A 21,775-nucleotide genomic window follows, 5' to 3' on the forward strand; every position below is an offset into this window, starting at 1 on the left:
CCCTCATAGCCTTGAAGACCCACCTGCGGCCGTAGAGTCTCCAGATGGCTGTTTTCTGTGCGATGCTGATGTCGATGAGCTCTGACAGGCTGTGTTTCCAGTGCAGGAGGTCGGAGTCCTTTAGGGCATCCATAAGTTTGTTTGCTGTCTTCCCAGCAAAAGCTCTCTGCTGAACTAGGGACTGTATTCCCAGAGAGGCGAGGTACTAAGGGGACAGACATACGCACGACTCATGATAGAGATTACGTGACAAAATTTTGTTTTGCTCTTCAGAAATTTGGCATATTTCACATTTCAGCATGTGCACAATGACAGCACTATTTAAAAAGAAAGTACCTGTAAGCCTGACCCTGACCCATATGAGATACGTTCCTGAAAAACTGGGGATGGAAGAGAGGGTAATAGTACAATGGGAAGAGCCAGGGTTTTCAAATTAAATGGATCTGGACTTAAGCACTGCCTCTGCCACTTACTGTGTGACCTGGGGCCAGTCACTTAGCTTCTTAGACAAGCCCATCTGTAAAACGGGCATCACACCCATCATAAAGAATTATTTTAAGGATTAAAATTAAATAGTATATATCAAACAGTGCTGGGCACATTATGTGGTAAGAGATTAAGAAAGGATGCCTATTATGAGCATAATTATCTTTTCATTAACTTCTGGTATAATATTCAAGGATGAAAGCTCAACTAAAAAAAGTCCACTTAAATCCGTAACAAAAATGGTGCTTAAGAAGTCTATCATTTATTTTTTAATTTTTTTTAGACAGAATAAGGTTCTTTGAGCAATAGTAATCTAGATTCTAACAGTCATTACTATTTCATGTGTAGAGACTATGCCCTTTCAATGACCCTCAGTATTTGTCATCGAGGAATATAATTCAGGTTCTTCCCTGTTACTCAAAATGAGAAAGGACAAATCTGCTGGTCAGGTTTACTGGTTCCTGGCTTTGTTTATTATTTCAAACAAGGATCAGCAAACTTGTTCTGTAAAGGGCCAGATAGTAAATAATTTAGGTTTTGCAGGCCACATTTGGTCTATGTCGCATATTCTTCTTTGTTTTTTTTCCCCCAACTATTTAAAAATGTAAAACCCATTCTTAGCTTGAGGGCCATACATAAGCAGGCAGTGAGCCAGATCTGGCCCATGGGCTGTAGAGTTTGCCAATCCCTGGTTTAAAAATAAGCCTTCCCTAAAAATTTTCTAAATAAATATGTGTAAGTTAGTGTTGATCAATAAACTAAACAAAGATCTCATCAAGTTGATAAATGGAACTTTCACAGATGTTATTAGGATAAAGGGAGCAGAGAGAAACCTATCAAGAGAATTTAGCGGTTTAATAATTAAGGTCATATGAAACTACCAAGAATAAAACCATACCATTTGTTTAAACAATCTCACAGAAAGATGAGCCTTACCGGTAACCCAAAATGTACAGCTTTCTTCACAGAATGTTCTAGAAGAACATAGCTATCAGATCTCTTCTGTCCCAGCACATAAAGCCAGCTCTGGCAAGAGAAGTCATCAAAATGTATCATAACAATAATAATGGCTAATGTTCTACTGAAAGCATCAGCATGGTTGTAAGAACAAATGAACAACAGGCAAGATAAATCCTCTAAAATACACTTTCACAAATTATAAACCTAAATGAAACCCATCAAACACATTAAAACCATCAGACTGAAATAATCGAGCCATTTATCTTCTTCACCTCTGAGAGCAGTGAGTGGCAACTGTTCCAGAAAAAAAGCATGAAGCCCCCGTATGGCCTGTAACTGAGAAAGTGAAATTCTCAGGTGGTTGCTGAAGTCTGTGTTCTACTTGTGCTTGGTAATGATGCTTTGACAGGACAAGGTCTTATCCAGTTACCAGTACTGCAAACACCTTTGTTAATGCCAACGCTTGATGCGGCAGTTTTGCATGGCAAGCTGCATTAAAACTTGTAGACAAGAAATGCCTCCAAAGTAAAATGGACATCAAGAATTAAGAAAGATAAATAAACATGGGTTGCCTTTCCTGAATTTCCCTGACCATCTAACTAGTTTCCCATCACTGCTGAGGACCTCCCAACTGCAAAACAACCCAATTCAAATGGGGCCTTTCGAAGGCCAACTCAACCCAGGGGCAGAACTTCCAAGACAGGAAGGTGGCCTCACCAAGCAATGCTGGAGACACACGTGATCGTTGGACTCCTGGGCAATCCTAATCGCCTCCTGCAGGGCAAGCTCTGCCTGTTGACTAATGACAGACTGAACATTAATAACTCATTAACAACCACAAACATGTACAGGCAACAGTAACAGGAAGTCATCTGTACGGTAATTCACCAGCGTGCAGGCCTCTGGGTTGGAAGTTGAAACCATGGGCTTATTCCCTCAGAGGCACTCCCCTCCCCCAGCGGCAAGAAACAGTAACAGTGGAGATGCAGAACATGTCCCTTCTAAGGTGGACTTCTACTAAAAGGGACGTGAAGGAATGGCTTTTCTTCATCCCAGCTCCTAAGATTATTTTTTCAGTTGTCTACTGCTGAGGGGAGGGACAAGGAGAGGATGTAAGATTTTACTTTTCATTGCCTTCGCTTCTGCCTTATTTGAAAAATTTTTTTAACTATGGGATTTGATACTTTTATAATTTTTGCAATACTAGTTTTTAAAAGTATTTTGAGGATTTTCCTTTCTGAGATGTCTTCTTTCTGCTCATGTGGTTCCCCTCCCTCCGGGATGTGTCCCCCAACCTCACAACTTCTGTGGAAACTCAGTCAACTGTTCTTGGCCCCACTGGGCCTTCGCTTCTGAAAAAGCCCATAGAAACGCTACCTGCTTGCAGTGCTTAATTAAATACTACTGTGCACCACCCCCTATTTATTTAATCTGTGTTGGTTTTATTTCTTCAACCTGCAGAGGGCACAGAAGTTCTATAAATGCTGGCTCACTGAGCTCTCAAAAAAGAATCAGAAATTCTATGGGTAGCACTTACATAGGGAAAAATTTATGTCAAATTTTCTATCAACATGAGCAATAGCCTCACACAATCAATTAAGAGCTGAATTCTTCCTCAATAACTACCTGTTTGAATAAAGAAACCAGATACATTTTTACCTATTTTACATTTCTTTTAAATCCCTTTTAATGCTGAGAGGCACCAGAATATAAGCTATTTGAAGGCAGGAAGCATATCTTTACACACAGGCCCTCAATAAATATCAGTTGATTTAATTTTGTTGAACATCTGATGACCAGCTAAATAATGGTACATTTAGAAAAAAGGCTTTTGGGGGCTTCCCTGGTGGCGCAGTGGTTGAGAATCTGCCTGCCAATGCAGGGGACACGGGTTCAAGCCCTGGTCTGGGAGGATCCCACATGCCGCGGAGCAACTAGGTCCGTGAGCCACAATTACTGAGCCTGCGCGTCTGGAGCCTGTGCTCCGCAACAAGAGAGGCCGCGATAATGAGAGGCCCGCGCACCGCGATGAAGAGGGGCCCCCACTTGCAGCAACTAGAGAAAGCCCTCGCACAGAAACGAAGACCCAAAACAGCCATAAATAAATTTAAAAAAAAAAAAAAGAAAGAAAAAAGGCTTTTGGGAGAACTGCATAGATAGTATGCTAAAACAGGACTAAAGAAAGATTATTTTTCTCCGGTAGGAAGAAAAGGTAGATTACCAACACAGAAACTTCAAAGTTTCTGGCAAATCCTTAAAGAACCTATGGTATTCCATTGCTGCTAATCAGAAAAGCCTCTGATAAAAATTTTCAGTAAAAGAGCAAGAGGCAAACAGGTTGTAATGTCTGAAATGCATTGGCTGTCTACGGTTCGCAAAATGCCAGAGCAGAAAGATCTGTAGCCTCTAAACAACAGCTTCCTATGTCATTCAGTGTAAAAGCCAAAGTCCTTACTTGGGCCTACAGGACCCTAAACTCTCTGACTCCTGCCACCTCTACAACCTCGTCCTCCTCTATTCCCCCCTTACTACAGCACTCTAACCACACTACTTGCTCCTCCTCAAACATGCCAAGTAAATTCTGCCTCAGGGCCTTTGCACCCGCTGTTCTAGCTAATAAGGACACTCTTTCTTCAGATAATGCACAGATTACTCACTCCCTCAGTTCCTTTAAATCTCTATTCAAATATTAAGTTAACAGAGGTAAGGGAGGGCTGAGTTGCTACCTTACTATTTAAACAGAAATTTACAAATTGACAAATAAGTGATTTGTGTGTATATCTGGAAGAAGAGTGTTACTTATGAAAACAATAGTACTCCCCATCATCACTCTCTAATCCCTTATCCTGACCTATCACTACCTGATACATTATAATTATGTTCAGTGCTGTTTATTATCGATTTCCCCCACTGTAAGCTCCATGAGAACAGGGGTATTTTTTTTCACTGTTGATCCCCAGCACCTAGAACAGTGCCTAGTACACAGTAGACGCTCAATAAGCAACTATAAAGATTTTCAAGAAATCTCCACAATCCTATTAGCTAAGTGAGAAAGATTTATACAAGCCCATAGCTCCAGGACTAAAAATAAAGAAGCCTGGAGTTGAGTAAATCAGAAATTAATTAGTAATTAATTCCATACAGTTAGCTGCCTATCCACTGATAATATTGTAAATATAGAGAAATTCATCAACACATTAATTACTTGTATCTAGCAGACTGCATACAAATTTCCAAACCCTAGGGCAAGCTGTGTGTGTAACACAGAGATAGGTTACTGGCAAATATTACAAATGGTGCTGCTATTTATTATGAGTACATAAAACATGAAAGGCCCTGATCAAAGAGGTTATTAAAACTGGGCAGAAAAAAAGAAGTTGACTCTTAAAAGATAATATGGAATCTCACAAAATCATTAAGTTCAGAGTAGCCTTAAACATTTTTTGGTTCAAGTATCAATCTGACACTTGGATTCCCTTAATGTCACCCCTGCTGCACACATGAGCACTCTGCTGACACCTTTCTCAGAGGGTTCCATACAAGGGAACCTCCTCCTTATAAGGAGCAAAAAATGTTTTGCCCTTTAACTTGCACTTACCAGCTCCCAATCTTCTCTAGTAGTCACACCCTCGATCAGTCTAAGCCCTTTTCACATGACCTTCACTACAGGAAGATGTCAAACACATGCTTGGCTAAATCATTTCTTTTCCAGGCTAAACATTCTCACATCCTTCCCACACTATTTAAATGACATGGCTTTGAATGCCTCCAGTGAGACTGTCCCCCCCACAAGCTCCAGCTTGTCTATGCCCCTTTTAAAATGTGACAACCAGAAGTTCATGGAATTTCCTGGTTGTTGCCTGGGCCATAGAGCAAGGGGTAGAAGTCTCAATTCTTGAACTTGGGACACTATACTTCCATTAATACACTCTAGTCTCTATTCAAAGATGCCTGTGGTAGAAACCATATTTTTCTTAAATGGGAAAAAGCCACACGGGAGGCAGAGAGACTCTTTCAATTAGTAATTTCCTACCTTTTCACCATTATTCACATTATTTCATTATTTCCAAAATAGCCTCCATATTTTGAAAGTTTTTATCCCCTTAACTCTTCACTAAATAATAACTGATCAATTTCCTGTTTTTATTTATTAAAATCACAGGCATATCTTAGCAATGGCATAAGTCAGTGTCACGCACTGAGCTGCCTGAATTCTAACCAAAAGCACAAACATGACGTTCGGTAACCCACGCAGTCTTTTATGCAGTAAAGACACAACTTCCTTTTCGCTTTTTGAAATACTGAAAATAACTTTTACATCCCCATTATTACCTCTGAAAAATCCTGTTGGGAATCTCTGGCCTAATGACCTAATTTCCTTTTAATTCAGTGGCCGTTATTCTTAGAAGTAAAGAAAGAAAGAGGCCGTGTACTTGGATGGTAATGCTAAATAGTGACACCAGGGGGCAGACTCTTTAGGCAGAAGGTTTTCATTAACTTCTGTTCACTGCAAAAAGCTTCCTTCTTTAGAAGTTATTGACAAGTCCAGGTTGAACAGGCTCTTTCTTTTCTCCTTTTCCTTCTTTTTTTTTTAAATACAGCATATTAAAAAGAAAATACATCTCAATTAACATTTGAGAGATAATTTCTTCAATTTCCGCATGAACAAAAGTCTATAAACTTACTAGTGACCAAAGCGGCAGTGCAGGGCGGCCAGGTTCAGAGCAGCGTATCTCAAGCTCCGGCCATAGCCCTCTTCCCCGTTACTTTTGCTTTCAGCTCCAGTAAGAATCAGGCGGTCAAAATAATGAAGGAGGCTGTGTGTTGAACTGAAAACATCTTGGACCCGGAGGTTGTTTAAGTAGCTGAGGTAGTGCTAAAACAAGAAACAACATATTTTAAATGCTCTGTTGCCTCTTGTGTAATATTAATTCAGAGAGGTCCACTGGCTGCAAACACCTGTGTATCCCCTACCATTTTAACAAGATGGTCATAGTTTAGCTTAATCTTTTCCCCACAGGCAGGATTAAATAGGCTTAAGATACATTAGCTGGTTTGGGTACCCTTTCCCCCCAGAAGGTGTACGCAAACGAAAAAAGGGAATTCCATTAGAATTTGTGACAGAGTTTTATCCTAAATATTCATCCACTATGCCACTGGTTATATTAGGATCCATGGGTCATATGTGAGGATGGAGGGGGAATCACCTAGCTCAGGTATTAAGGAATAGTGTGAGTACAAAACTAAAGATCTTAAAACTTGAATTCAGGGCTTCCCTGGTGGCACAGTGGTTAAGAATCCGCCTCCCAATGCAGGGGACACGGGTTCGAGCCCTGGTCCGGGAAGATCCCACATGTCGCAGAGCAACTAAGCCTGTGCGCCACAACTACTGAGCCTGCGCTCTAGAGCCCATGAGCCACAACTACTGAGCCTGCGTACCACAACTAATGAAGCCCATGCATCTAGAGCCCGTGCTCTGCAACAAGAGAAGCCACCGCAATGAGAAGCCCACGCACCACAACGAAGAGTAGCCCCGCTCGCCACAACTAGAGAAAGAAATCCCCCCCGGGGCCAGTAGGGGTGGAGGTGGGAGGGAAAGCTTTGCAACCTAGGCTGAGTCGTTTACGTGCCAACAACATGATTTCTTTCCAAGAACCCGGGTCATTCGGCCAATCCTCATTTGCACAACTACTCAATAGGAAGAGTTGTCTTGTCCCTGCTTTCCAACTTAGCAACAAATTCTGGAAAAGACTCACCGCTTCAGCAAAATCAGGATTAAATTTCAACAAGTTGTTCAACTCTTTCTGCAAAGAAGCTGGGGTGAGGGCTTTAGTCTCATCATTCTTTAACAAAGAAGCCTGAAATTTTAAAATGACAACTCAGTAGAAAGAAATGGCCAATAAACATATGGACATGTATACTAAATAGCATCATCTGATCACTTTTTTTTCTGCACCTACACTCTCCTCTTGACCATGCAGAACACTGTTTCCTCTTCCTGGAATTCTAAGCTTCCCAACCACCCATCCACATAGTCTTCCATGCAAACTCCTGTTCAGCCTTCAGGGCACAATTTAGATTTCAGCCATCTGCTTCTATCACCTTCTAAACTAGATAAGGTCCTATAAGTACCTACATGTTCCCACAAGCTCCCTGCACTAACCCTTCCTGCAGTACTTATCAAATTATATTAAAAGTACCAGCTGACCCCACCCCCAGACTGTAAGTGCCTTCAAGGCAGGAAGTATGTATCTCCAGCCTGGTAAAGGGAGATACACACTTGCCCTACTCTTGGTTATCTGTTTCATATGGATGGTACCAGCAATGATTATATAAAAATGTAGAAAATGACTTCTAAATTAATGATTAGTACTTAACTGCGTTATGGACTCTTCAAGTTTAGCTAGACAAATTTTTCTTTATGAGTAATAATAATTTCTAATTATATTTGAATTCATTATATTATAGAAGATTCCAAAAATATGGAAAAGCATACAGAAGAAAACAAAAATCTGTAATCCTTCCACCCAGAAATAACACTATTTTTATGTCAGTGTATCTCATTCCAGTCTTTTTTCTGTGTGTGTGTGTGTGTGTGTGTACATATGTATGTGTTTATACATATATATATGCATACTTTTTTAACAAAGTTAGAATATATCATTTTATTACCTGCTTTTTTCATGTAATAATATATTATAAATTTGTCTCATCATCAAATGGTCTTTGAAGCTACAATTTTTTAAGGAAAAGTATTAACCCTTTGTCATAGGTATTGCAAATCCTTTTTCCCATTTTGTTGTTTGAGTTTTAATTTTGTTAGAACATGTACTGACATGTAGATGTTTTTCATTCTTATGCTGAAAAATCAAATGATCTCCTACGTGTTTTCTTCCACAGCTTTTATGTTTAGAAAGTCTTTCCCCACCCAGAGATCAGTTAAAAGTTAATATGTAACATTCACAGAGGGATGGAGAGGATGAAAAGACAGAGGGCTATGTACCAGATGAAGGAACAAGATAAAACCCCAGAAAAACAACTAAATGAAGTGGAGATAGGCAACCTTCCAGTAAAAGAATTCAAAATAATGATAGTGAAGATGATACAGGACCTCGGAAAAAGAATGGAGGCAAAGATTGAGAAGATGCAAGAAATGTTTAACAAAGACCTAGAAGAATTAAAGAACAAACAAACAGAGATGAACAACACAATAACTGAAATGAAAAATACACTAGAAGGAATCAGTAGCAGAATAACTGAGGCAGAAGAACGGATAAATGACCTGGAAGACAGAATGGTGGAATTCACTGCTGCGGAACAGAATAAAGAAAAAAGAATGAGAAGAAATGAAGACAGCCTAAGAGACCTCTGGGACAACATTAAACGCAACAACATTCGCATTATAGGGGTCCCAGAAGGAGAAGAGAGAGAGAAAGGACCAGAGAAAATATCTGAAGAGATTATGGTCGAAAACATCCTTAACATGGGAAACGAAATAGCCACCCAAGTCCAGGAAGCACAGAGACTCCCATACAGGATAAACCCAAGGAGAAACATGCCGAGACACATAGTAATCAAACTGGCAAAAATTAAAGACAAAGAAAAATTATTGAAAGCAGCAAGGGAAAAACGACAAATAACATACAAGGGAACTCCCATAAGGTTAACAGCTGATTTCTCAGCAGAAACTCTACAAGCCAGAAGGGAGTGGCATGACATACTTAAAGTGATGAAAGGGAAGAACCTACAACCAAGATTACCCAGCAAGGATCTCATTCAGATTCGATGGAGAAATCAAAAGCTTTACAGATAAGCAAAAGCTAAGAGAATTCAGCACCACCAAACCAGATCTACAACAAATGCTAAAGGAACTTCTCTAAGTGGGAAACACAAGAGAAGAAAAGGACCTACAAAAACAAACCCAAAACAATTAAGAAAATGGTAATAGGAACATACATATCGATAACTACCTTAAATGTGAATGGATTAAATGCTCCAACCAAAAGACACAGGCTTGCTGAATGGATACAAAAATAAGACCCATATATATGCTGTCTACAAGAGATCCACTTCAGACCTAGGGACACATACAGACTGAAAGTGAGGGGATGGAAAAAGATATTCCATGCAAATGGAAATCAAAAGAAAGCTGGAGTAGCAATCCTCATATCAGATAAAACAGACTTTAAAATAAAGAATGTTACAAGAGACAAGGAAGGACATGACATAATGATCAAGGGATCAATCCAAGAAGAAGATATAACAATTATAAATATATATGCACCCAACATAGGAGCACCTCAATACATAAGGCAACTGCTAACAGCTATAAAAGAGGAAATCGACAGTAACACAATAATAGTGGGGGACTTTAACACCTCACTTACACCAATGGACAGATCATCCAAAATGAAAATTAATAAGGAAACACAAGCTTTAAATGACACAACAGACCAGATAGGTTTAATTGATATTTATAGGACATTCCATCCAAAATCAGCAGATTACACTTTCTTCTCAAGTGCGCACGGAACATTCTCCAGGATAGATCACATCTTGGGTCACAAATCAAGCCTCGGTAAATTTAAGAAAATTGAAATCATATCAAGCATCTTTTCTGACCACAACGCTATGAGATTAGAAATCAATTACAGGGAAAAAAACATAAAAAACACAAACACATGGAGGCTAAACAATACATTACTAAATAACCAAGAGATCACTGAAGAAATCAAAAAACACCTAGAGACAAATGATAATGAAAACACGACAATCCAAAACTTATGGGATGCAGCAAAAGCAGTTCTAAGAGGGAAGTTTATAGTAATACAAGCCTACCTCAAGATACAAGAAAAATCTCAAATAAACAACCTAACCTTACACCTAAAGGAACTAGAGAAAGAAGAAACAAAACCCAAAGTTAGCAGAAGGAAAGAAATCATAAAGATCAGAGCAGAAATAAATGAAATAGAAACAAAGAAAACAATAGCAAAGATCAATAAAACTAAAAGCTGGTTCTTTGAGAAGATAAACAAAATTGATAAACCATTAGCCACACTCATCAAGAAAAAGAGGGAGAGGACTCAAATCAATAAAATTAGAAATGAAAAAGGAGAAGTTACAACAGACACCGCAGAAATACAAAGCATCCTAAGAGACTACTACAAGCAACTCTATGCCAATAAAATGGAGAACCTGGAAGAAATGGACAAATTCTTAGAAAGGGATAACCTTCCAAGACTGAACCAGGAAGAAATAGAAAATATGAACAGACCAATCACAAGTAATGAAATTGAAACTGTGATTAAAAATCTTCCAACAAACAAAAGTCCAGGACCAGGTGGCTTCACAGGTGAATTCTATAAAACATTTAGAGAAGAGCTAACACCCATCCTTCTCAAACTCTTCCAAAAAATTGTGGAGGAAGGAACATTCCCAAACACATTCTGTGAGGCCACCATCACCCTGATAACAAAACCAGACAAAGATACTACAAAAAAAGAAAATTACAGACCAATATCACTGATGAATATAGATGCAAAAATCCTCAACAAAATACTAGCAAACAGAATCCAACAACACATTAAAAGGATCATACACCATGATCAAGTGGGATTTATCCCAGGGATGCAAGGATTCTTCAATATACGCAAAATCAATCCATGTGATACACCATATTAACAAATTGAAGAATAAAAACCATATGATCATCTCAATAGACGCAGAAAAAGCTTTTGACAAAATTCAACACCCATTTATGATAAAAACTCTCCAGAAAGTGGGCATAGAGAGAACCTACTTCAACATAATAAAGGCCATATACGACAAACCCACAGCAAACATCATTCTTAATGGTGGAAAACTGAAAGCATTTCCTCTAAGATCAGGAACAAGACAAGGATGTCCACTCTCACCACTATTATTCAACATAGTTTTGGAAGTCCTAGCCACGGCAATCAGAGAAGAAAAAGAAATAAAAGGAATACAAATTGGAAAAGAAGAAGTAAAACTGTTTGAAGATGACATGATACTATACATAGGGAATCCTAAAGATGCCACCAGAAAACTACTAGAGCTAATCAATGAATTTGGTAAAGTTGCAGGATACAAAATGAATGCACAGAAATCTCTTGCATTCCTATACACTAATGATGAAAAATCTGAAAGAGAAATTAAGGAGACACTCCCATCTACCATTTCAACAAAAAGAATAAAATACCTAGGAATAAACCTACCTAGGGAGACAAAAGACCTGTATGCAGAAAACTATAAGACACTGATGAAAGAAATTAAAGATGATACCAACAGATGGAGAGATATACCATGTTCTTGGATTGGAAGAATCAATATTGTGAAAATGACTATACTACCCAAAGCAATCTACAGATTCAATGCAACCCCTATCAAATTACCAATGGCATTTTTTACGGAACTAGAACAAAAAATCTTAAAATTTGTATGGAGACACAAAAGACCCCGAATAGCCAAAGCAGTCTTGAGGGAAAAAAACGGAGCTGGAGGAATCAGACTCCCTGACTTCAGACTATACTACAAAGCTACAGTAATCAAGACAATATGGTACTGGCACAAAAACAGAAACATAGATCAATGGAACAGGATAGAAAGCCCCGAGATAAACCCACACACCTATGGTCAACTAATCTAAGACAAAGGAGGCAAAGATACACAATGCAGAAAAGACAGTCTCTTCAATAAGTGGTGCTGGGAAAACTGGACAGCTACATGTAAAAGAATGAAATTAGAACACTCCCTAACACCATACACAAAAATAAACTCAAAATGGATTAGAGACCTAAATGTAGAACTGGACACTATAAAACTCTTAGAGGAAAACATAGGAAGAACACTCTTTGACATAAATCACAGCAAGATCTTTTTTGATCCACATCCTAGAGTAATGGAAATAAAAACAAAAATAAACAAATGGGACCTAATGAAACTTAAAAGCTTTTGCAAAGCAAAGGAAACTACAAACAAGACGAAAAGACAACCCTCAGAATGGGAGAAAATATTTGCAAACGAATCAATGGACAAAGGATTAATCTCCAAAATATATAAACAGCTCATGCAGCTCAACATTAAAAAAACAAACAACCCAATCAAAAAATGGGCAGAATACCTAAATAGACATTTCTCAAAAGAGGACATACAGACGGCCAAGAAGCACATGAAAAGCTGCTCAACATCACTAATTATTAGAGAAATGCAAATCAAAACTACAATGAGGTATCACCTCACACCAGTTAGAATGGGCATCATCAGAAAATCTACAAACAACAAATGCTGGAGAGGGTGTGCAGAAAAGGGAACCCTCTTGCACTGTTGGTGGGAATGTCAATTGATACAGCCACTATGGAGAACAGTATGGAGGTTCCTTAAAAAACTAAAAGTAGAATTACCATATGACCCAGCAATCCCACTACTGGGCATATACCCAGAGAAAACCATAATTCAAAAAGACACATGCACCCCAATGTTCATTGCAGCACTATTTACAATAGCCAGGTCATGGAAGCAACCTAAATGCTCATGGACAGACGAGTGGATAAAGAAGATGTGCTACATATATACAATGGAATATTACTCAGCCATAAAAGGAACGAAATTGGGTCATTTGTAGAGACATGGATGAATCTAGAGACTGTCATACAGAGTGAAGTAAGTCAGAAAGAGAAAAACAAATATCGCATATTAACGCATATATGTGGAACCTAGAAAAGTGGTACAGATGAACCAGTTTGCAGGGCAAAAATTGAGACACAGATGTAGAGAACAAACGTATGGACACCAATGGGGGAAAGCCGTGGGGGGGTGGGGGTGGTGGGCAATTGGGATTGACGTGTATAGGCTGATGTATATAAAATTGATGACTAATAAGAACCTGCTGTATAAAAAAATAAATAAAATTAAATTAAAAAAAAAAGTTAATATGTAGTTCCTCCTGGTCTAATTATAACCTTAAATGTTTATAGTTAAGCCTTTAATCCACGTGTAAAGTACTGAGGTGCAAAGATGAGGTGAAGATCCAGGTCTATTTTTTCCTCTACAGTTAACCAATTGTCTAGATGAGTTTTTCTAATCTGTTTAAAATTCATCTGCAGGGGTGATTTTATCACCTGCATCTAGATCGAAACATTACATCTTTCTGCAGAAAGAAAATTAATAATAAAAATAGGGAAAACTAGAAAAGTAGAGCAAAAATCAAAATTCTATGCTGAAAATAACATGGGAAAAAAACATTCAGCTTATATGACCAAAAAAAAAGGAAAAAGTATGGCTCAAAAACACCAGTAAGAAATGTCTGGGGTAAAAGTGTACCGATGCTTGCAACTTGAAATGTATCAAAAAATAAGATGAAATGGTGGCTATATGGGTAGATATATGATAAACAGAGCAAAATATTAATTGTAGGATCTAGATGATGGGTATATGGGTATTCACTATATAATGCTTTTCAGTTTGTATTTCTGTTTGAAAATGTCCATGATAAAGTGTTGGGGAAAAGGGAAGTAAGTCTTCTAAATCACATTTTTGGGCTGTGTTAGTCACACACCATTACTAAATGAACATGCATTATGACCCTAACAGAGAAATAAAATCACACAGAAAATAGGAAGGGACACATAGCTACAACTGCATTGTTAGTAAAGAAAAACTGACCAAGAATAAGAATAATGCTGCTTCACTAATAAACCTACTCACATAACAAATATATGCCATGACATATAATGTCACAGGATTAAAAAAAAAAATTCATGACCAATTACAGAACATACCTGTTGAGAAAGAAAAAATTCTGCTTGTTTTTGGGACAGAGGCCCACTGCAAGATACCTCCTCTTCTCTGGAAAACAACAAAACAACACTAAAAAGAATTACACAATAGTGAAAATGATAATGCTTTACAAAGTCAAATAGATTCTTCATCAGAAAAGTTAAAAAACTTTTAAAATTAATTCTCTCTTCTCAGGAATAGAAAAGACATGCTTAAAAAGTGATGTTGAATGACCTGCCGAAGTTCACATGATATAATTACGGACAGATGTAGATCTCAACTGTACATAGCCTCCAGCATGATCTTTCTAAAATGCAAGTCTATCGTCCCTGATTTAAAGCCCTCCTGTGGTATCTCATCACCTTCCAGAATAAAGTCTGCACTGCTTAGCAGGGCAGGTGCAATGCTTCCTGAGTGCTCCTACCTCTCTCCTCTGCCTTCTCTTTCTCACCCACACCCCAGCCCTGATGAACTCCTTACAATCTCCTATCATGCCAAGATGCCCCCCTGCTTCCTCAACCTGCAGGGCCCATTTTCCATCCACTGTTGCACTGTTGTACCATCCGTCATTCAAGAATACCTCAAGTGTCATATCCTCCAAGAATCTCTCCTGACATCTCTCATTCGAGCTCCCACTGTCTCCCAGAGATAGGGATCACTGCATCTAGCACTGCCACACTGGCTGTTCTTACTTATATTTGTATATGAACACCCAGTCTGTGCCCAGGCACACAGTGGGCACTCAGAGTTTGGGAAATGAATGAATAAAAAGTCTCTAACTCCTCGCTACACATATAAGATGGTGCTGTATTCAAGAACAAGAAAAAGAGGCCTTATCTAAGAAATAACCATTTGCCTAGAAGTTTAGATCACACAGAACCAACAAACAAGAATATACTTATATAAATCTAGACTTGAGAAATCTATACATGCACAGTCTTATTTTTGAGAGCAAAGTATGAATAATACCCTTTTGCCACATGACTCTGAATAAATGGCTTCTCTATACAGGATTACAATAAGTAGAAAAATCAATATTTACTCATCAATAATATTTTTATAAGTACTCTGTGTCTAATACAGCAGTTCTCAAACTGTTTCATGCAAACAATATGTAAACAGGTATTCCAAAAGAAAAAAAAAATGCTGCTGAGGTTAAATCACTCGGGGAAAGCTGTACACCCTCTCTTCCTTGGGAGATTCATGATACACATTAGAGAAATCCAACAGAGAGACACTTTATTCACTTTTGTTTAATGTACCATTTACCAAACTCATTTGAATGAAGAATCCTTTCCTCACATCTCTCAAGAAGCACTAGTGTTCCACAGAAAACACTTTGGCAAGAGCTGCTCTAATATTCTCTTGGTTACATTTCTGATACAAGGCAGCAAGCATATCAGATTCTACAGGTATCGGAGCTGCCAAGGACCAGCCCTGACCAGCATAACAAAGATCAGCGAAATAACAGTGATCTAGAGGGAAATGGAAAGAAAATTCACAGGCCAAGTTCTCAAATGGAAAACAACTAAGTGTCTGGGCAATAAGAAGCCCGTTTCTCTTAACATATCCTTCAAAGAAAGTAAGCCCAAGGCTTGAAGTAAATATGACTGTACACAAAAAGGCTAGAGACAGACAAGGATGTGAATGAAATGGGACATACCACTCCCGGTCCCACCCTCCTCTAAGGTCCATGATGCTCACTGTTACCAAATGCTTTATTTACTTAAACACTTCCCCCAAAAAACATTTGAGGTAGCTTATAACACAGGACACAAGAACAATAAGGTTAATAAAACAGAAAGAGAAAAACAGAATCACATAAAGCGAAATTGCTACAAATGAAGGCAAACACATTTGCTATAAATGAAGAACAAGTTTGGCTCTGGCTTCCATGATGGCAACAGTGGCCGACGTGAACAAGCTTGGGAAGAGCAAGTAAAAATACCATGGCCCAAACCATCCTTTTACTGACTCCTTCTTTGCCTCCTCAGGGCCTCAAACACATGCCAGAGAAAGTAACTCTTAAAAAGCCACAAAGGGGGACTTCCCTGGTGGTCCAGTGGCTAAGACTCCATGCTCCCAACGCAGGGAGCCCAGGTTCGATCCCTGGTCAGGGAACTAAACCCCGCATGCCGCAACTAAAAGCCTGGCATGCCGCAACTAAAGGTCCTGTACGTGGCAACGAAGATCCCGAGGGCCACAACTAAGACCCAGCGCAGCCAAATAAATAAATTAAAAAAAAAAAAAAGCCACAAATGTATTCAATTTAGGAAGGGGGTTACTCCTTTAGGAAAAGGACTTAAGTATGCCTTGTTTATGAATCCCATTACCAGTTGAGACAGAATTTTAGACTTACAAGTGCTATACATCAAAGGCATTTAACCTGGGTCCACGGATGGGCTTTAGGAGCCCATGAACCTTGTAAAACTGCATGTAAAATATGCATTTTTAATGTGGGGATAGTACATGGCATTCATCAGATTCTCAAAAGGACTCTGGAAATTCCTCTAAAGGGCTCAAATCACCCACTATAACTGAAATTTTAAAAATATAACATAGGATTAAACAATCAACAAACTGGGGTGTTTATGCACTTGCGATGCATAAAACACAAGTCTAGGTCCCCCAAGAAAATGTCTTAATGGGCTTACAGTCTTGGTGAAGGTTAAGACCAGCCCATGTGAAAAGATGGCAATAAACAATAAATACCAAGAATTAATATGATCTCTGCACTTAGAAAAGGGAGAAATCACTCCAGCTGAAGTGGTGAGGACCCTGAAAGTTGGCAAGGAGTGAAGAAATGATGAGGAAGGAAGAAGGCATTCCAGGAAAGGAAACCAAAAGATGCAGAATGGGAAAATGCCTGGCCTGTTAGAGGGATACAAGCACACCTGGCTGGCTGGGGTAAAGGATCCAAGTTGAGGAACAGAAATTAAGGTCAGAAAGGTCAACTGTGGAAGGCCTCAAATACCAGGCTGGGAGACTTTGTGAATCTCTGGAGACTTCTGAGCAGGGTGATGACAAGACAAAAGCAGGGGAGGGGAAGGACTGAGATTGGGAACAGTTACTAAACACCCAGGAGGCCATGAGGACCTGAACCCTTCTGAGGTGCGTGACCGGAGCGGTGATCCAACGCCTCCTCCCGACTTGTGTGCTCAGGCCACACTGTCCTCCGTCTGTCCCTCCAATATGTCAGCTTGTCCTGTCTTGGGAGCTGTGAGTCTGCATGTGCTCTGGCAATTCTTCTCGGGGCTGGCTCCTTCGTCATCTAGCTCCCAGTCTTAAAGGGCCCTTCCCTGACAGCACCCCACAGTTATTCTGTATCCCTGTGTCCCAGTCATTCCTTTCCTGCACTGACGCTCTCTGAAGTTACATTATTTATTAATTTAGTTACCTCTCGATTACCTGACCCTCCCCACATAACTCCATGAGGACAGGGACTTTCTCCTCTGCGCTGACAGCATAGCAGCTAGCATAGTGCTTGGCACGCCAGAAGCACTGAATAAGTATTTGCTGAATAAATTAATGAATTTGGGAGATTTATATTAAATCACTGGCAAGTGAAGAAATGCCAGAGAACTTCTATTTTTGTTAGGTCTTTTTAGAAGCACAGAGAAAATGTAGTTCCAGCAGCTTGCAGACTAGTAGCCTCCGCTGCAAACTCACAAGGTGTAATCCTGTAAGCCCCCCTCTCTTATTGCAGGAAACAAATGCTGCCCTGTAGCAACAACGAGCAAATGAAAAGCTGAAGCTAAATGTCAGTCTGTACTTTCTTCTGTAATTGGATTTTTTAAAAACACCTGATAAACATTCGTTCACTGAATATTTATTCCCTCCCTTCTAAATTAACAGGTGGGTCCCTCTTTTTCAAACAGTAGTAATTTCATTGTAGGATGGGAGATTTGCAAGCTAGTCAATGTTACTCTGGCGTTTCTAATTTTAATACAAATTTCTAGGGCAAGAAAAATAATTTCCCTGAAGAAAGCAAGACCTAAAAACATTCCAATAACTAAGAAAGGAAGGGAGGGAGGGAGGGAGGGAGGGAAGAAAGGAAGAAAGGAAGGAAGAAAATGAAAGGGCTAAAGTGAGAAGCCTCTCAGAATGCAATAAAACACTAGAAAAGAACACAGAAAGAAAAAAATGAAATTTTCCTTTTTAAAAGAATCAAGAAATGTATGTAAATATACATTATGAAATTTTAAAAATCCTATAACAAGTAAAAATCATTTCTTTTTGGACAAAGAATTATAATACTTAAGTAGAATAATATTTAAATAATACACTTCTTCTATTTCAGTGATGAAATTCAGTTTACTAAATGCACACTATTTTCTGAAACCATACACCTTAACAGTATACACACTATTATTACACACAAATGAATTCTTAGATTAGAATAAAAACAAAACGATGCAGTTAGACCTAATTAAATCAGATTAATTTAGGAGAAAGTCAAACCTAAATAAGAAAAGTTTGAATTTTAACATTTCTGAAGAATTGACATTCTGCTACTTTAAGCATATAAAGTAGCTAGGACAAAGATTACATTGTTTCCTGGAAGTCTTCCTCAGGGGAATTAAACAAAAGAGAAATTAGAGAAGAAGAAGAATAGTGAATATTTGTCAAATGTTTAAAGGCACAGTTCTAAACACTTCATATAGATTTATCATTTAATTCTCAAAATAACCTTCTGAGGAGGTGACATGAGCCCCATTTTGCAGATCAGAAAACTGAGGTACAGAGAGGGTGACTTGCCCAAGGTCTTAAGGGAATAAGTGGAGGAGCCAGAATTCAAATCCAGGGGTCTGACTCCAGGGCCAGACTCAACCCTACAAGGTACTGCCTTTCCACTAGATGAGAAGCCTCTGTGAGCAACTCTGAGTTTTTGTAAGTACTTACTGGTACTACAATCTTCTTGCTCCCAGAGTGTGCTGAACAAATCACATAACTGTACAAAGGCCACTCATAGGAACTGCAGGGAAATATTCTCTGGCTACATACCAGACCACCCCCAGCCCCCAAGGGGGTTAGCCAGCCTACATAGGGCAGGTGGGGCTTACTTCTCTCAGAGCTCTGAACACATTGTTACTTGTAGTGATCTGTTTGCGTGCCAGTCTTCCTCACCAGACTGTGGGCTCCCTGAGATCAGGAAATACAAAACACACACACACACACACTCTTTATGTGTTTTTCCCTCCAAATATAAGTAGTCTATTTGGGAGGTGATCCCAGGTAACAGCTGGGGAGAGGGGACATGAGACAGTGAAGGGAAGTCAATACAAAGTGTTTTATGGGGCCAGTTACCAGTGTGGGCGATGAATGATGTGTTCTGATTCTCTGCATTCATTCATCCAACACATATTCACAGACATTACAAGCCAAGCACTGAGGAAAACGAGGTGAAATACGACAGAGCAGGGTCTTAGCTCTTGAAGGGGTGCAAAGACAAATACAAATGAGTCTAAGTAAATAAATGCAAAAAGTTACTTAGTGAGGAGAGCTATGGAGGAAATAAAGAAGCTGGAAGTATTTAGGATGAAGGTTACTTCAGACATGTGGTCAGGGAAGGCCTGTGTGAGGACACGGGAGCTGAGATACGAACGGTGAAAGGGAGCGAGCGAGGTGAGAAGCCAGGGAGAGCCTGCCAGGCACCCTGAGGCAGATCTCGGCTTGGTATTGAGGAAACTGAAAGCAAGCCAGAGCAGTCAGACTCTGACAGTGAAGGGAAAGTAAGGAGAAAGAGGTAGGGAAGATGACAGGGGCCAGACCATGCAGGTAATGAGGCCACAGTAGCTCAGATTTCTGTCTAAATTCCATGGATAGTCAAGGAGGGTTTGGGGCATAAGAACACGTGGTGTGATTTACATCATAATGGTTCCCTTAGATGCTGCAGGAAAAACTGATAGTAAGGAGACAAGAGTGGAGGCAAAGGGCTTCCCTGGTGGCGCAGTGGTTGAGAATCTGCCTGCCAATGCAGGGGACACGGGTTCGAGCCCTGGTCAGGGAAGATCCCACATGCCGCAGAGCAACTAGGTCCGTGAGCCACAGTTACTGAGCCTGTGCGTCTGGAGCCTGTGCTCCGCAACAAGAGAGGCCGCGATAGTGAGAGGCCCACGCACCGCGATGAAGAGTGGCCCCCACTTGCCACAACTAGAGAAAGCCCTCACACAGAAACGAAGACCCAACACAGCCATAAATAAATAAATAAATAAATAAACCCAAAAGTTAAAAAAAAAAAAAAAAAAGAGTGGAGGCAAGGAAAGCAGTCAGGAGGCTAGAGCAGTCATCCAGGAAAGAGATTCGGTGCTTAGACCACAGGGGAAGCAGTGGCGTTGGAGAGAAGTGAACTAATTTCAAACATATTGAGGAGGAAGGACTGGCTGCATCTGCGGAAGGACTGGCTGCAGGGGTGAAGGAGGGGCAGGACGCAGGGACACGCCTAGGCTTTGAGCTTAAACAACTAGGTGAGCAGCGGCACTACATCCCCAGGCTTAAGCTTTAGGAGGCATTCAATAAATCTTCACTGAATTAATCAATTGTTAATTCACTGTGATATAATGAACACTACCGCTCAGGGCCCCAGCAGAAAACAAATGGCATATTCAAACGGGGTAATTTGAGAAGAGTTTAATAAAGGGCCAGTTACAAAAATAGGGGCAGGGGATGGATAAGCCATAGTGGGTAATAGAGTCCCCAGGGCTGGTAATAGAGGGGCACCTTCTGCACCGGGCCTGAGAAACCTTCCCAGTTACTAGACCCCTGAGGTATGCAGAGCAGGCCACCTGACAGAGGTTGTGACCCTACAGCCAGCCCACCGTGACCCCGAAGGAAGGGAGCCAGTGAATCAACACCTTGACCTCACTCTCCTTGACCCTCTGGATTTCCCACCAGTGCCTCTCAATCAGAAGTTAGAGGGCAAGGAGCTTACTGATGCAGCCCGTAAGGGTGAACTTCCTGGATCTGCAGGGACAAAAAGATGACAGCCAGCACATGAACTCTGGATGAATGAGGATTTACTGCTCCCGTAATGATGCTATTTCACAGGAAAGGGATTCCCGCCAGAAAAACCCAAGTTACCTTATAGATACATCAAGTTCCTCTTTTTCCATTTTTCTTTCGCTCTCCTCTCTGCTGGCCAGTTCCATATCAGCATCCTCCACCGTCTTTTTCTCACCATTCTGGAAGTACTGCTGAAGGGCAGTGTACAGTTTAAACACTTGACTGAAAGAAAGCTTACTGTAGGCCAAGATCATGTGACGCAGAAATAAACCTATGAAACAAGACAGAGAGGAGGTGAAGGCATTAACTTGAAATCCAGGCTACAAAAAGTTGATGACTATTTGTTGCAGTTCTTCCTCCAAAATAATCAAAAAAAAAAAGACACTTGCAGTTGCTGTTCCCCTCTGCATAGAATCTTCTTTCACCACCTTTTACGAAGCTGATTTTCTCTTTATATTAAAGGCTCAGTCCTCCCACCCGCACTCCACTCTTTATCCAGCCAATGTATCCTTCTGTGACTGTTACAACATCT

At 39.9% G+C, this 21,775-nt stretch overlaps 1 protein-coding gene across 3 annotated transcripts in view; it reads right to left on the reverse strand.

The window, feature by feature from the left end:
* The window catches only part of ANAPC5 (anaphase promoting complex subunit 5), a 40,613-nt gene that overhangs the window by 13,975 nt on the left and 4,863 nt on the right, over window positions 1-21,775 (reverse strand). For 2 of the 3 annotated variants that reach the window (XM_061168990.1, XM_061168992.1), the window contains 7 exons: window positions 21,322-21,514; window positions 14,244-14,331; window positions 7,203-7,304; window positions 6,132-6,322; window positions 2,164-2,245; window positions 1,423-1,512; window positions 24-205 (listed from right to left, as the gene is read on the reverse strand). In XM_061168990.1, coding sequence (XP_061024973.1) covers window positions 24-205; window positions 1,423-1,512; window positions 2,164-2,245; window positions 6,132-6,322; window positions 7,203-7,304; window positions 14,244-14,331; window positions 21,322-21,514 — 928 coding nt within the window. The remainder of the gene's footprint in view (window positions 1-23; window positions 206-1,422; window positions 1,513-2,163; window positions 2,246-6,131; window positions 6,323-7,202; window positions 7,305-14,243; window positions 14,332-21,321; window positions 21,515-21,775) is intronic. The other variant, XM_061168991.1, reaches the window with a different exon arrangement.

This window comes from Eubalaena glacialis, chromosome 15 (genome assembly GCF_028564815.1).
Source record: "Eubalaena glacialis isolate mEubGla1 chromosome 15, mEubGla1.1.hap2.+ XY, whole genome shotgun sequence".
Classification (NCBI taxonomy): domain Eukaryota; kingdom Metazoa; phylum Chordata; class Mammalia; order Artiodactyla; family Balaenidae; genus Eubalaena; species Eubalaena glacialis.